The 15,548-nt window shown below is 36.4% G+C and overlaps 3 protein-coding genes across 7 annotated transcripts; 1 reads left to right on the top strand and 2 right to left on the bottom strand.

Moving 5' to 3' along the window:
- Positions 1 to 49: 49 nt before the first annotated feature.
- LOC105174337 (small ribosomal subunit protein uS12) lies at positions 50 to 1,553 on the top strand. Its single transcript, XM_011096402.3, has 4 exons — positions 50 to 202; positions 817 to 972; positions 1,064 to 1,190; positions 1,275 to 1,553. Exons 1-4 carry the CDS (start codon positions 198 to 200, stop codon positions 1,413 to 1,415), a joined length of 429 nt encoding a protein of 142 aa, XP_011094704.1. The 5' UTR covers positions 50 to 197; the 3' UTR covers positions 1,416 to 1,553.
- A 1,356-nt stretch (positions 1,554 to 2,909) lies between these two features.
- LOC105174336 (interactor of constitutive active ROPs 2, chloroplastic) lies at positions 2,910 to 7,840 on the bottom strand. Of its 5 annotated transcripts, XM_020698140.2 has the most exons (5): positions 7,499 to 7,636; positions 7,385 to 7,420; positions 6,078 to 6,168; positions 5,375 to 5,555; positions 2,910 to 4,780 (listed from the first exon to the last, which is right to left on the bottom strand). In XM_020698140.2, the coding sequence occupies exons 3-5, from the start codon at positions 6,095 to 6,097 to the stop codon at positions 3,119 to 3,121; spliced, it is 1,863 nt and encodes a 620-aa protein (XP_020553799.1). In that variant the 5' UTR covers positions 6,098 to 6,168; positions 7,385 to 7,420; positions 7,499 to 7,636; the 3' UTR covers positions 2,910 to 3,118. The 5 variants fall into 5 exon arrangements, with proteins under 5 accessions (XP_020553799.1, XP_088732007.1, XP_011094702.1 ...); XM_088875881.1 differs by lacking the exons at positions 7,385 to 7,420; positions 7,499 to 7,636 and adding an exon at positions 7,820 to 7,840; XM_011096400.3 differs by having other exon boundaries at positions 7,385 to 7,627.
- A 1,518-nt stretch (positions 7,841 to 9,358) lies between these two features.
- Positions 9,359 to 14,145, bottom strand: POP4 (ribonuclease P family protein). The gene is made up of 10 exons (XM_011096397.3): positions 13,851 to 14,145; positions 12,813 to 13,015; positions 12,174 to 12,209; positions 11,996 to 12,072; positions 11,631 to 11,893; positions 11,420 to 11,488; positions 11,279 to 11,337; positions 10,427 to 10,528; positions 9,915 to 10,023; positions 9,359 to 9,792 (listed from the first exon to the last, which is right to left on the bottom strand). Exons 2-9 carry the CDS (start codon positions 13,003 to 13,005, stop codon positions 9,926 to 9,928), a joined length of 897 nt encoding a protein of 298 aa, XP_011094699.3. The 5' UTR covers positions 13,006 to 13,015; positions 13,851 to 14,145; the 3' UTR covers positions 9,359 to 9,792; positions 9,915 to 9,925.
- Positions 14,146 to 15,548: the final 1,403 nt, after the last annotated feature.

The following is a 15,548-nucleotide window of genomic DNA, read 5'->3' as shown; positions in this document are numbered from 1 at the left end:
AGAAAGTATTTGGGCTCAACCATCCAGGCTGGACTTCAACCATATACCCAAATATCAATGGGCCTAATTCTCTGGGACTTGTTTATAAATATCGCCCCAGGAGGTTTCTTGGATTAGGGTTTTCACGATTAGAATCAGCGGCTGCTTCTACCTCTCAATCCTTAGTCTCGTATCTTCGTGCTCTCTACTCTGCAATCATGGGGTATGCACGTACATTATCTTTTGTTCGTAGTTTTATGCGTGTTTATGAATTACGGTGTTCTGTGTGGTTTTCCGCGGATTTGATTTCGTATCTTTTTAGAGTTATCTATGTTTCTGGTTGTGACTCTGAATGTTAGAATTGTTATGGAGTGATTGAAAAAAAAGTATTTCTTCGATTTATGTATTGGAATGGTCTAAGTGTGTGTTTTTGTGTTTGCAAAGTTTAATAAAATTGTATCTTAACCTCTTGAATGCAGAAGTTATAGGTGATTTTATATTGATTCATGACTAATGAAGTTTGGTTATTGATTCTTTTCTAATTGCATCAGTTCTTAAAACTGACTCAGGACTTTGTGTCCCGAAAATTGTGATTACTAACTGGAAGAATTACATGTGTTGTTTTAATAATATTGCACCAATGTGATAGTACATGAAACTTTAATCTAGCTTTTCATTCCTAAGTAACATTTTGACTGATTTTGTAAGTTATGCTTAATAGTAGTTTTTGGCTATAAGCCAGTATCAAAGTGTTTAGGTATGGCTACTGTACCCCCGTCTTTTACTCAAATATCAGTCTGGGTAAGTGGTTCATGGTCTTGTTTTACCATCTTACAGGAAGACACGTGGTATGGGAGCTGGGCGCAAGCTCAAGTCCCACCGTAGGAGGCAAAGATGGGCTGACAAGGCCTACAAGAAATCCCACCTTGGGAATGAATGGAAGAAACCATTTGCCGGGTCATCCCATGCCAAAGGCATTGTCCTCGAGAAGATGTGCGATTCTCATACCTTTTCCATTATGCATCCGGCTCTTGGTTGAGTGACTCTAAGTGAATTTTGTTTCTCTAACCCGATTTATTTGCAGAGGCATTGAAGCTAAGCAGCCAAACTCTGCTATTCGTAAATGTGCTAGAGTGCAACTCATCAAGAACGGCAAGAAGATTGCCGCATTTGTTCCAAATGATGGTTGTTTAAACTATATTGAAGAAAATGTGAGCTCCATTTCTCATTTTAATCACTCATTTTCTTCTAATATCTGTTTCATTGATGAATAATTTGCAATTTTATTGTTTCAGGATGAAGTGTTGATTGCTGGATTTGGGCGAAAAGGGCATGCCGTAGGAGATATTCCTGGTGTTAGGTTTAAGGTGGTGAAGGTATCTGGGGTCTCACTCCTGGCTCTCTTCAAGGAGAAAAAGGAAAAACCTAGATCTTAGATTTGGCTTTTTGTCATAGCTGTGGGTGAAGTTTTTGATGAATGATTCAATGTTTTGAGTTAATTTTGACAGTTATTGTCTTTACATTGTCTTTTTCACGAGCTTACTGTAATAGAAATTACTGGGCGGATTTGTCAATTATTATGATTCGCTAGCTATTAGAATCTCACTTTGTTACATGCATCTCACGGGCTAATTTAACAGTTGGAAGGATGTGTTTGAAGTAGTAAGCAAGCTGTACCTGTCAAGCATGCAACTTTGAGGAAGTTTTTGGGAGTATTTAGTAATCTCCAGATTGAGATAACAATGAACAGAAAACCGGAGTTTTAGTGGCACATTATGGGTCAGCATCCACCTTTGAATCATTCATGGCTTTTGTAAACTGTGTCCAGCTGAATTACTTGCATGGGTAGGCGTAGCCTAGAGAACCTGTTACAGCAGTTGAAATTGAAACTCAGGAGGCACATCTTCATGCACGTGATTTTCGGAATGGTGCGACTTGAAGTCTTGTATGTATGACTTTCCAATCTCCATTGCCCTAACTAACCTTCTGATACAAAATGAACATCGGAATAGAGCCCAATTTTCTTCGGATATAACAAATTATGGGCCTCAAAACCTGCGAGACAGCAATGCTGAAAGTCTTTTCGTTGACCTCCGAGGTCTCATCATCAAGGTATATACCAACAACAAATCGAACTGCTGCAATCTTATTGGAACTGATGTATGGTATTCACAAAGATGATCTTGTGAGAATATCTCATATAAAAAGGTATCAAGTGTATTTGTATTGATATATTTGAATTTGAAAAAAGAATTCTAAACTACCCATTTTTTGAATTTGAGAGAAGAATTTGAAAAAAAATTCTAAACTACCCATTTTAAAAAAATTTGGAAGTCATCAATATTAGTCAAAATATAATTTAAAATTAGAATGTAAGAATTTAAAATTCTTTAAATTCAAAAATATCCAGACATATTCAAAAAAATTGTTATTAAGAGATTTTTAATGGCACTGTTGAGAATAGATGTTGTCCCTGTAGATATCTGTGACTCAACAAAATTTTGCTCCATTTGATCAAATCTTTTGTACTGCAACGTGTGGAGCCCCACGATTATCCTCTCTCTAGTGGGTTCTTTTTAGGATAAAGCTATGAAAAGTCAAAGAGAACAATATATCGAGCAACAAAATACTTATTTTCCTAACGAAACATCTTTTTAAAATAAAATTGAAAAGAGCTAAAGTGAATAATACCTGGTGCTTAATAGGACAATCAAAACGCAAGCTGCATCATTATCATCATTGGTCCTTTCTCATTAACTGAAGAAATAAACTTGTGGATGTTGAATAAAAACCATACTAAATCTAGTGAGATCAGAATCATACATGTAAAGATACTCTATATTTGACTTATTACAGCTTCTGGGTGCATTCTAAAATTCTTTCACTGTCAATTAGAAACAAAATAGCCAACTAGAACTGAGAGCATGAACTTGAAAAGGAATACTGGTCTTAAATCCAACCAAAATGGTCACAATAGAAACAGAATTACCATCATTCTGTCGTAAAAAGAAACAAGGAGCAGGATCATGGCAGGACAAACAAGACAGGTGAAATCACAGAAGTCCCACATAATACTCTATACATTCCACCCAGACAAAAATAATCAGCTAGAAATCAAATCTTGAAGTGTTTTTACGTTTTACTTCTGCCCTTTCTTCAACAGCACACCAATCTTCTTCAGCATGTTTCCATTTCTCTTCTTCGGTGACTCGTCATCTGTATCTTCAGAATCTTGGGAGCTCAACTTAGAACCAATGGTATTGTAGTCGAAAGAGCCAGCCCTTTCGACGTATTTCCCATTATTGCCAGAAGAGAGAATTGCAGCAGCTGCCTCAGCAGCCTTTCTCCACTGATCAGATTGCACTTTCAATCTCCGTAATTCAGCTTCCATCTCGGAGTTAGCGGCCTGAGCTGCATCGAGCTGCTCTGAAACCCGTGCAGCTTTTTTACAACTTTTGTCCGCTTCGTCTGTCAAAGAACCGAGCTTCATTAAGGCCTCCCGTTCTGCAGCTCTAGCTGCTTCTGCTAAAGCAAGGGCCTCTTGGTTTGCTTTGCTTCTTTCAGTTTCCCTATTCGTGATTTCAGATTTCAGCTTCTCATTCTCTTCAGCAATGATTTGCAAACGCGCCTCTTTGTCCAGTAAGCTCGCCCTGAGATCCTCCAGCACTGATTCTGACTTTTGTAGCTTGATCTCAAGTTCAGTATCTCTCTGAGCTTGCTGGTTTTCTGCCAACTTTTGGTTCAGACTCTTGTTTTCACACGAAATGCTTTGCAGTGCATTTTCTTTTTCGAGCAGTTGTGTCCTCAATTCCTCAACTTCAGCCCCAGATTCCTTTAGCTTTGCCTCCAATTCAGCTTCTCTCTGGCGTGATTCTGATTTTGCATGCTCCACAAGTTCATAGGCGTTTCTAATTTGCAACGTGCTCTGAATATATTCGTCCCGGTAGCTACTTTCAGCAGCCTCCAGTGCAGCTCTTAGTTGACCCACTTCATTTTTCAAGTTATTAATCTCAGTTTTCATAACTTCTGATTCATCACATTCCCCATTTCCAGATGAGATTTTAACTTCAGTTGAAGGATGTTCCGACATCTTGCTGAATTTACCCAGATCAGCCTGGAGGTCTGCGACAAGCTCCTCCAATGAGTTTACTCTATCTCTTGACTGCTCCAACTCCATTAGCAAAGACTTATACAATTCCATTGCATTAGCATGCTCCGACTTTAGAGTCCCCTCAGTATTCTTCACAACTTCCAATTGCATTTGAGCTCTACTAAGTTCTTCAACGGCCCGGGCTTCAGATTCTCTGCTATCATTTAACTGCTCCTTCAATTTCTCAACCAACACAAGAGTTTCCGTGAGTTCGAGTCTCAAGCTCTGAATCTCAGTATGTGCCGATTCAGCATGCCGAGCTTGAGCAGCTTCTGACTGGCAAACCCTATCCAACTGAATCTTGAGCTTCTGTACCTCGTTCATTGCAGAAGCCAAAGCAGCTGAGTCCAACGAGTGCTGTTTCTGTAATGCCTCCAATTCGGACTGCCATGCTTTATCCCGATCCTGAGATATCTTACGTAACTCCTGGACTCGATCTTCCTCAGATTCAGAAATTTCCTTCAGTTGCTTCTGAGTCTCCTCAAGTTCTGCCATCATCGCAGCAAGCTGTTCTTTTGCTTCTTCCACCTCCTGCTGAGCTCTCCTCTTCGATGACTCACTTGAGCTCAACTGGTCCTTTGCCTTCTTCAGTTCCTCCTGGAGCTGGGCAATGCGAGGTTCCAGTTCAGAAACTTTGCTTGGTCTTTTCTTCTGAGACGTAATGGGAAAAAGACGTGTTAAAAATGGATAAGAAAAGCTTTATGCGTAACAAAACAGCAAGAAACCAAAAGAATAATTGATTATCAAGACAAACTGCAGATATGGAACACCAAATAACAATTGTTACTCCAAGTGCCTCCACTGAGTTGCCAGGGGAAATAAATCAAGAAATCCAGGTAGAAATTGGAACAGAGTATGTTGTAGGAAACAAACATGTCAGCGACTTTCTTTCTTTCAGAAGAGACAGTAATGATATGTCTTGCTATGAACTTAATTCAAGTAACGATGAGAACAGCATGGTGAACTGCAGTAAAAGCCTTTATGAAGAATTTCTGGCTGTTGTTTAGAAGATATGAAGATAGAATAGACTCATAGCCCAAGCATAAACTCACAATATAAACTGCCAGAATACACAGATGAAGCAGGTACATCGCATTATTAGCATATTAACATCTCAAGAATTGGATTTACTGGACAGATATTCAAATACAATGAAGTGATGCTAAATTAGTTCACTATATTTAATTTTGGATTGTTTGATATTGGAGCTGTCTAAAGGATTTACATATATATATATATATATACCTCAATTGCCGGAATTCGTGGTGACTTGCGATCGACAACTTTAGGACTTCTGTCTTTTGGTGTTTTGCTAACTGGATTTGGAGATGAAGCAGAATCAGAATCTGATCCTGGAGTTTTGAGCTTGCGGGCGGTTCGATATGTGGTAGGAGATGGTCTCTTTGGCACATCGAGAGAACGGGGCCTGTACCAAAACACACACTCTGACATTCAGCCATGGATAACATGGAAGCATGGGGGAACTGATCCTTTTCTATCAAGGCCGAATAAATGAATACTTTTAACATTTCATAAAATTCACCTTAACCAAAAGAAGATAGAAAAGATTAAGAACTTTCACCAAAGAAACTATACATTAAAGACGGCAATGATGGATCAAGAACATGATAATTACGAGCTCGTTGTTTAAGCATTAGAAGAAGAACCTTTATCTTCCCTTCTCTCATTATTTCTTTTTCTATTTTCATGAAGACACTATTCCATACAAGTAAATCAACACGCACCAATGTTATGCATACAAGGTATCATATAAAGAATGATTGGGACTTACCTCTTCGAAGACAGATCACGCATGGTTCAGAGACGTAAACAGGCAAGAATAGCGAACCCCATTTCACAGATATTAAAGAAAAGACTGACAAAGCAGAAACCAGGTCCAGGATACTCTACACGGGAAAAACGATTTCTTATCATGAACTACAATTACCTTGATTTAGGGGTCTGCATGTTATATTATCTCAGTAGTGACGAAGATATAGCAAAATAGATGTCCTCAAAGGCCCACCTGACCCACAACCCTGCAATAGTTCAGAGGAAGAAATTATGCGTTAAATATAAACAATAGCCAAATAAAACTTCATAGAGGAAATCCAACCTCCAATCCATATTCAATTGGAAAACCAAAGAAACAACGTTGTCGCTTCAAAGGGACACCAGAGAAACAACCTCCACTCCACCAACCAAACCCACAGCACAAGAAAAAATATGAAAATAGAAAAGAGAAAAAGGAAGTAGCTATCAGATGAGAAACAAGTATGATAATGCAAGGAAGTATTTCACTTTCCCAATCTTTTCCTTTGTTTTTACTCCAAGACTTGCACTGTTTAGGAATAACACTAATGAGACAGCATCATAAAAGCAAATGATAACATAACCCACAATTCAGCAGAATCAGTAAGAGCTTCAGATTTCAAGAACACTCAACTTTCAGCAAAGATACTGAAACGTGAAACATACTTAACCCCTTTTTTAATGTACATTAATATTTTAAAACTGGCACTCATTTATTAGTATTCCTAAACTGCCATTCATTTACTTTGATTCCCAGGTTGGTTATGGAACAGGAATATACAGCTAAACATGATGTCAGAAATCTCATCCCTAGTTCCCCATACTAAATTGCGTTCTTTGCAGAGTCCTTCCTGTATTTCCCTTTCAAAATTCCATAACAAAAACTTCAAACTCTCAGCCATAACCGACGACTAAAATGGAAAAGAATCTCACTGAACCATGATACGACAGGAGAGAGAGAGAGAGAGTTAAGTGCAGAGATTTCAAACAGTCACCATCTTTTCAATAAAAAAACATTGTCCACATTGACATGCAACAAACTATAAGCAAAACTTTACCAAGTCCCATGTTTATTCTGAACTATTTAGATCTAAGAAGCTGACGCAATTTCATTTCCACCTCAAATGACACAAGAAGAATACAAGCTAAGCAGACATACGCACATACAAATATGGAACTCGCATGGAACCCAAGATCGATCTGCAAAAGCTAAACTACCAATCAGCACTCTAAAATCACACCAAAAAAGACCCAAGAAACGCGAACTCCCATCTCCAAAACTCAGATTTTGACAAAAAGAACAAAGCCCACATGGAAAACTCTCACTCCCGTCAACTACAAATAAATAAAAAAGCAGAACCCAGACGAAATACCACAAATGTGGAAACAAACAAATCACTTGGCGTGGCTGGACGACACAAAAACCAGCCACAGCAGACTTACCAAGTACAAGCAGAGCCGAGGCGTGACTTCTTAGTTCTGGGAGAAGATGTGATAAATATGAGTAGAGAGATAATGTGAGAAAAGAGATGTCCAGAGAGAAAGGTGGATTCGTACATAGGTGTCTGCCAGTGGCAGTGGCAGTTGATGCTTCCCAAGCCTGCAGACTGCCGCTCTTCCCTTCGCTCTTTGGTCAGAAGAGGAAGGTGACTAACCAAAAACTATCACTAGGGCCGTGCTTCTTGTGTTTCCAATGTCAATGCATTTATTATAATATTATTTACACATTTAATATTTCCTAAGTCGGTAATATAAAATTCGAATTGAACCAAAAATGTATTGGGATAAGTTGCGGTACGTAGAGATGATGCATAATAATAATAATGTATTTGATTATATAAACACTAGAGAGTAGAGAGTAGAGAGAGAAGCACTCACACGCACAAATCTCCATCCGCAAATCAGAATAATTAGCTGCAAATCTCGTAACGGTTAGTTTTACGGACTACTTGTCACACGTGCCCTGCCCAACATAATTCCAAGATTCCCCTTCCTTTTAATTCACTCACTAATTATTACTATTAACAATTAACAAATCATTTTTATTATAAAGAAAACAAAAAATCAATATATACACTTCTTTCAAATTGAGTTCTAAGGATTCATTTTCTTTGAATATTTTATTGTATTTTATGGAAATTGATAGAAAAAAACAGGGTTAAATAAATATGTATTAGAGATAATGCGTATATTTGAATTTGTTTTTAAAAATAATGTAAAATAAGTACAGTATGTTTGATATTGTATTTTGGAAGACAAAAATCATTGTTCGTTATCGAATCATGTCTCTTTTTTTATGTACTTATATATGTGTGTGTGTATTATTATTCAAATACGAGAAAAATACCTAAATATGATGTGATTTCTGCATGAAGCCAAATATTAAGTATGTCTCGACCCATCTCAAAGATGGGCCAGAAATGAATTGAAACCAAACAAAGAATGTCAACTTTAACTGATTGAAGTTACATTAAATTAAGCAAATGAAAATTATTATTTTCATCAGAATTTATTGAGGTTAAATTGGTAAAAATATTACACCTCCCTTAATATTATAATGCGAAATGAAAAAGAGACATAAATCCTTTGCTTTGCTTAAAATTAAAGAAACATTAGTCATAATCACCAGAAAGAGGATACTAAAATACTAGTAAATGGATGCACTCAATAGTGACAACTAGGATTCAGTATGTTTATGTACACCCTACGTTAATTATATGGTTGATAGCCCACTCACTCACAACCTGATTTTATCACTACGTAATAATACTCATCTGCCGGACATAATTTCCCATCTTCTTACATTTAAGTACTAACACAGAGATAATATTCTTACATGAATTAACATAATTCTAATCTTATCAGCGTATGATATCTGTTATTCACAAGTTTTCCAGATTTTTTTTCCCTAATAAGAATCCCATTTTTTCATAATTTGGATTATAATAAGCAATAATTAGAGAAAATTAATAAGGAAAGACATTTCAAAATGCACACCCAAGTTTCTCTTCACTTGACCTACTTCTGTAATATATGAAAACTGAAATTTTAATGAAACTAGTTTGTTTGTAGTTTCATTTTCAGTGAAAAATATGTATTTTTAATTTTTTTTAAAGTTATATATTCTATAAATCAATAAAATTGTATTTTATATTAAATTTTGATGTTAAATCAATATAATTCCAATGAGAATTCGTATAAACAAACATGCTTACTTTAATCACTATCTCAAAAATTGAAAAGTTGAAAATGAAAACACAAACAATCCCAACTGTCCAATGAAATCCAAAATTCGGGGAGGGGGGAGGTTACAATTAAAAGACTACTAGCACAATATTCCTACGTGTATATAATAAATAATTTTTTGTGCTTTAAAATAATTATTATAAATAAGAATAAAATATAAAAACAAATATGTGACATAAAAAAAACTAATTTACCAATTTATATAAAATATAAAATTGAAGGATATTTTTGGCTTTACAAAAAAATGATACAGCGATGCCATTAACCGCTATTTGTGAGCGAAGATCTTTCTTTTTTATATAGTATAGATGACAAAATTGTGCTCTCCTGGCAGAGGTAGGTTGCAGACACTGAAACAAGAGCATCCTAAATAAATTTCTTGTCCCGTGTCCTGCATAAATTAGTAGAACAGAAGGCTCTCCCTGGTAGAATATTGGACTTTACAATTGGCAAAACGGAGAACTTAATTTATTTTTCATATCCAACCAACTGGATGGGCGTGGCATATATGATGAAACCTTTCGGCTGCTCTGTAAGCTCCAACTCCACAATGGGGCCTGACTCATACATCTGGATGGTTTTCTTGAAACGACCGTGTGATCCAACTGCAGCAGGGTTCAAAGCATGAAAATCGAAAATGTAAAAACGAAAATCACATCCTACCACCTGAATAGAAGATATTGTATACCATGGAGTGCCAAAATCTTTAGGTAGATGGGCAACATACCTAGATTATAATCACGGGACCAAGTTTCTGGACACAAGTCTATCTCCATAAAGTGTTATCTTCCAACAATCAGCTTGGAGTACAAATACGGAAAGCTTTTTGGGCACAACTGCAAATAAAGAGAGATATAAATTTTCACATGTAACCATACACACACGGCTATAGCCTTTATATATAGAGATATATACATTGAAAGAGAGGCATACATTAGTTTTGCCAATAGTAATATGATGATTGGCAATATAATTCTGCTAATTTTGCCAAATAAATTTAGATACGTACACAAAGGTTTTGGTCACCCTAGATCCTGGAACATTCATAAAGCTTATAGAATTAGCTTGAGCTGTATTTGCATACTATGATGAGCAAAAACGTTACTGTTGGCGAAATTTTAATTGCTTTTGGAAGTTATCTAACAAAGAACCTAAAGCTCGTCCAAATATTGTTGCTAAGACAAAACCTTAGATAAGCAATAGCAAACATAACTACATTCCAAAGACATAAAGCAGCACCTCGGAATTTGTTATCCTGGGTAATGATTCCAAATGTTTCTTTAGTTTCTCGCACCATGATGCCATGTATCCCAACATAGGCAGGTACTTTGCACTGAACAACTACAAAAACAGAAAAAAACCCAACAATAATGTATCATTTAGAAGGACTGGAATAATGTGAGGAAATCCATTATTGCATATTCTAGCTAAAACTGTTCCATAATCTTTTCTCATCAGTGGCAATTTAAAGGGAAAAAATAGAATCCAACAACAAAAGACATGACAGGTTCACAATGAACAAGATACCAGCAAAGTCTAAACCACATATTTCTTCCGTGCTGTCCCATTCTCCAATTTTTGCCTTATGGATTGTGATAGTGCAAAAGTCATCATGTCAACCTCTTAGATATATCACATATGTTCCAAAGAATTTCGAAATGGAAGATACCCATAAATCCAACCAGGAAGCAACATTTCAATGAACGTAAACAAAACCAATTAAAGCCGCAGCCAAGATCGTGCAATCATCACCAATATCAGACAAAACCAAGGAGCAACTAGTTATTAATTAAAGGAGAGAAACATACTAAGATACTGAAATAAAAAATAAACACAGGAAGGAGATTGTGGAAGAATTTTCTTTCAATTAAAAGCCCAAAGCAGCATTGATAGCTTAATGATTGCAGTTGAGCAAACACAACTACTATAGCCAGTAAAGACTGCAAAGTATCATGAGGTCAGAGTACTCATCATACTTCAGGAATAGAATTTACTGTTGAGAAAATTCAGGTTTGTGTTTCTCCACATTGATTGCATCTATGGCATTCACACATATTGAGAGTGGTCAGAGAAAGAGTAAGGTTGTCAAACCTAGGATGACTGCACCATGTAGGTCGGCATTGAGAAAACACTGAGGAAGCTGATCTTTCCTGCAAGAGATTTAACTTAAAAACTCACTTATATATACAGATAAACACAGCACTAAAATATAGAAAAAAGACCCCTACTAACCCAACGATTTTCAGAAGGTGTACAATGTATGATTTCCACTTCTCATGCAAAGGCTTGAAGAGTTCAAAGCTGAAAATGTCAACAAAATCACTTATAACGCACTATCATAAAGCTAACATCTAATACCAAAGTATAAAGAGAAAGACAAGTATCAATAACGCATGGAGAAAAAAAACAGAAATGAAATATCAAGAATGACCAGTAAACTCACTTATGGAACTCTTTAGGCAAATCAAATGATCCACTCCGCTTATGCTGCTTGATGGACATATGCTTTTTAGAGCGTTTTGACCCATTCTTTAGTGCCCGGGTAAGACCACCACTAGACATGCCATTTCTATGAACATAATTATCAAGAAGTATTGTATTCTCAATTTTCATGCTTTTAGATCCTTGCATGTACTTCTGAGCTGAATCACCATGTTGGAAAAGCTCATGCAAAATCCGATCAACTGTGACTTTTCTATCAGAAACCTGCATTGTGAAGTAAAGGGAGATATCATAATTTATAGCTGGTTTTTAGTCAATCACAAGCCAAATATCTGAGAATATAGATAGATTAGCATGAAGAGTGACCTCAACATTGGCTGGAAGCAAATTTTCATCAACAGAGTGAGAAAGGTTGAAGTACGCTGGTTCAATTACTTCTACATCTGTAGAATATGGTAGATAACACTTTCAGTTTCAGAAATCCCATATACATATAAAGATAATAATTGCAAACAGGAGCAGCAATCATCTAATATAACCATACCCTGTTTGGAAGTATGACCCGAGAAAGAAAAGTTGCCTGCATAGTGATTCAAGTTAGCAGACAAAATGATTAGATAAGAAGAAAATATTATTAATTATAAAGCCTGAAACAGAATCATCTAGAAAAGATTACTGGTAGCTGAATCACATCATTCAATTTCAACATCATTCAGTATACAAGCTTGAATGACCTGATCCATTCACTTGGCCTCAATTATAAACAAGTAATTGGATGACATTAAAGGGAATGTAAACTCCACACCACATGAAAAAAAATATTGAGCTGTTGTCAGTTATATTTTAAGCTTTCTGAATTCCATCATAAGACCCGAGCTCCTACAGTCTATTGTGTTCTTTGAAATTTACATGCACCATCACTTCAAAATATTTTTATTTATAAAAAATAAAAAAGAGTGAATCTAGTACTGCTGATCTTACATTTGACTGAACACAAGCAGTTTTAAATGTCATTGCTTATCCAGAAAACTCATCGTTGCTACATACTTCATGCTGTAAATAACTTTTGTTTTATTCATCATTCATCTTATCACATTAAGGCAAAAAGAACAAGAACATGTGCACAAAAAGAAATCGTCACACGAACAGCAAGAGACAGAATATAACATACTCAACAACAAACCTTTTCTAGATGGAGTACCAGAGGACTTTTTTACTGTTGAATCTGGCGATGAAGATTCGATATTTGACGCAATTCTTTCCTTATCTTCAGCTGGCCTTTTCTTGCTCCTCTGTTGTTGTGTCTGAAGCTCTGCTTTTGCTTGCGCAAACCTTCGCTCCAGAGCTTCCAGCGTTCGTTTTCTTTGATCTTCCATAGTTGATTCACTGTCAGCAAAATAACATTACAGCATAAAACTAGTAAGTGATGCTAGATATGATAAAGGACCTCATAATTGAAAAAATCGTAAATTACTTCACAAAATGTCAGGAACTGAATAGCTGGTTGGTCTTGCATAAGTTCATACAGGGAGGATGATATAATACTGTGTGTGTCAATGATTTCAACAAGCAGCAAGCAACCATTCTGGGTTCGATACCAAAGTACCAAGTTTTCGCATTAAATCCAATTCAATAAGTTTGAAGATTACATACAACAGAAACCCTTTCAGTACGTTCAACTACTCTAGTAGACTACAACACATTGAATTTCTCACTGCAATGCTCCTTATACCCTCTTCCATCTCATATTACTTCCACCTTTTTACCACCATCAAATCTAGGGGTGTAAATGAGGATTTTATCTTTTATGGAGCTCGAGCTAGTGCTAAACGTCCAATTCAGCTCCAGCCTGACGAGCTCCTCACATAACCAGTCAGACAAATAGTGTTGTCAATGAGGGTGATGCTGATGTAATTGCATAACTGTGATCGTGAGTCATTGTCCACAATTAAAAACATGTGGGTTTCAACAGTTTGAGACTCAATAAACCATTATTTCTTCAACACCGGACTTCAAAATGTCCACAATCATTTTGCAAACAAATAAAGATATGAAACAGAAAAAATAAATAATCCGCATGAAAATAGCTTAAATCATTGGAGCGTGGATGAACATGGATATAAAAACACGTAAAGCATAGAGCATCCCATTGCCGCCCATAAACAACAGCAAACGTCGCCCATAAACAAGCCGACGTGAAATGTAATGGCAAACGGCAAACCTGTTCGAAATTCTTGCTTGGCCGACACAACAGCAATCGCCTTCCTCGTTGCCGCTGGTAGATGGATTGGGGCTTGCAAGCGTTGGTTTGGGGCTAGGGTTTTAGGATTTAGATTTGGGGATGGGGACCGACGAGAGGGGAAGACGGGCGGCCAGGGGGAAAAATACGTGGGTTTGGGACGCGGCGGGATGTGGACCGGTGGTGCGCGGGGGAAGGGGAACAGTGAAAGCGAGGACGGGAGACGGCCCAATTAAACAACCCAGTCAACCCTCATCCAACTTCACTTAAAATTCAATGTGTTGGACCGGACTATAGCAATAAACAACCAAAAGATAATTACAATTTGTTCGATTTTATTTTTGCACTTGATATCCCAATAAAATATTTTTTCTAAATCTCAAAGTAAAGGAAGTGAGTCCCCACTGATCAGCTAGGCAGGCCTAATCCTGCTAGTCATGAATAAATAAAGTATCAAGCCCATAACTTTTATATTAATATTAATATATTAGAATAAAAGAAAAAAATAAGTATAATAAGCAGCATGACTCAACAAACAACAAGAATTCCACATTATACTGAAAAATTTTCAACACACTCTTCTTAGATACGCGGCAGCCGGCATGTTAACAGCAGGTAAACAAACTCTCCAAATTTTGGGCGACGGGGCATGATTGACTAAAACGAACATATCTCCACTCGTATAAGTTCAAATCTCAATTAATTTTTTTGTTAATTAGCTAAGACACAACTTTCAAACGATGTATTATATGCTATAACCAATCTCAGAGTTCTACTCCAAAGTGGCCTATAAATAGAGGTTATAGTGCAGTCATAACTGTAACCTCACTCCTTTGTAACCTCTACTAGAGCCCTCCTCATTCTTTATACTATACAATCATACTTTGTCTAATATTTTGATATTTTATAACTCCATTAAAATTAATACATTATATCTCGTGTTATTTTCAAGTATTTCCCTACTTGTTTTTGTTAAATCAATCTGTCAATTTAAATATTGGAGTGTTTATTTATACTTTTGCATGTTAGTCCTTTTTTATGTTAAAATTTATTTAAAGAAATGAACAGTATAGAACACTCATTGTGTTTCTAAATATACATTTTCAAATCATTATTGAAAAAATTTATAAAAACTAGCTAAAAATCAACTCCCAAAAAAAGCATTATTGCATCATATTTTAATATTTTTCCCCCTTATTATATAATTTGAGGGGCTAATAAATATTGGAACAAATAGATGAAGAGAGGTGAATGATGAATGAAAAGATACATAGAATAGAATATATACGTGGGGCGGGAGCGAGGGCGAGGGCGTGGCCGTGGGTGAGGAAAGGCGGTCGGCATTTGACATTTGATATCATGTGAGCGCATCATCACCGCCACCTGGGAACCAGCACCGGCGGAACACAAACGTACCAGACCTGCAATGTGGCAGCCCGCAACGTAGCTCGAGAAAACTTCTACATCCTACTAAAATAATAAAAAGTTATGAACCCAATTTCCGATCCCAACTAAATATGGACCACCAATTGCATGACCCATTGAGCAATTACTTCAACGCAAATTATACTTCTGAAATTATATTAAAATACGTAAATAGTTCATAATTTTTATAAATTTATAGACATATATTTTGATTTCATAATTGTATTACAACTACACTCTCTATTTAGATGCAAA

The sequence above is a fragment of the Sesamum indicum genome, linkage group LG11 (genome assembly GCF_026168435.1).
Source record: "Sesamum indicum cultivar Baizhima isolate 11 linkage group LG11, ASM2616843v1, whole genome shotgun sequence".
In the NCBI taxonomy this organism is placed as follows: Eukaryota; Viridiplantae; Streptophyta; class Magnoliopsida; order Lamiales; family Pedaliaceae; genus Sesamum; species Sesamum indicum.
The sequence above is the reverse complement of the archived record's forward strand: the minus strand, read 5'-3'. Positions and strand labels throughout refer to the sequence as shown.

Bases quoted from the DNA above. Each gene is read 5' to 3' on its own strand.
- LOC105174337 (XM_011096402.3), top strand. The intron at 973-1,063 runs GTGCGATTCTCA...ATTTATTTGCAG, and splicing joins GGCATTGTCCTCGAGAAGAT to AGGCATTGAAGCTAAGCAGC. The intron at 1,191-1,274 runs GTGAGCTCCATT...TTATTGTTTCAG, and splicing joins TAAACTATATTGAAGAAAAT to GATGAAGTGTTGATTGCTGG.
- LOC105174336 (XM_011096399.2), bottom strand. From the start codon at position 5,944: ATGCGTGATCTGTCTTCGAAGAG. The intron at 5,556-5,921 runs GTAAGTCCCAAT...GTTTTGGTACAG, and splicing joins CGTGATCTGTCTTCGAAGAG to GCCCCGTTCTCTCGATGTGC. The intron at 4,781-5,374 runs GTATATATATAT...ATTACGTCTCAG, and splicing joins CACGAATTCCGGCAATTGAG to AAGAAAAGACCAAGCAAAGT.
- POP4 (XM_011096397.3), bottom strand. From the start codon at position 13,005: ATGGAAGATCAAAGAAAACGAACGCTGGAAGCTCTGGAGCGAAGGTTT. The intron at 11,894-11,995 runs GTCACTCTTCAT...TTCACAATGCAG, and splicing joins TGCTTCCAGCCAATGTTGAG to GTTTCTGATAGAAAAGTCAC. The intron at 11,489-11,630 runs GTGAGTTTACTG...TGACATTTTCAG, and splicing joins TTGCCTAAAGAGTTCCATAA to CTTTGAACTCTTCAAGCCTT.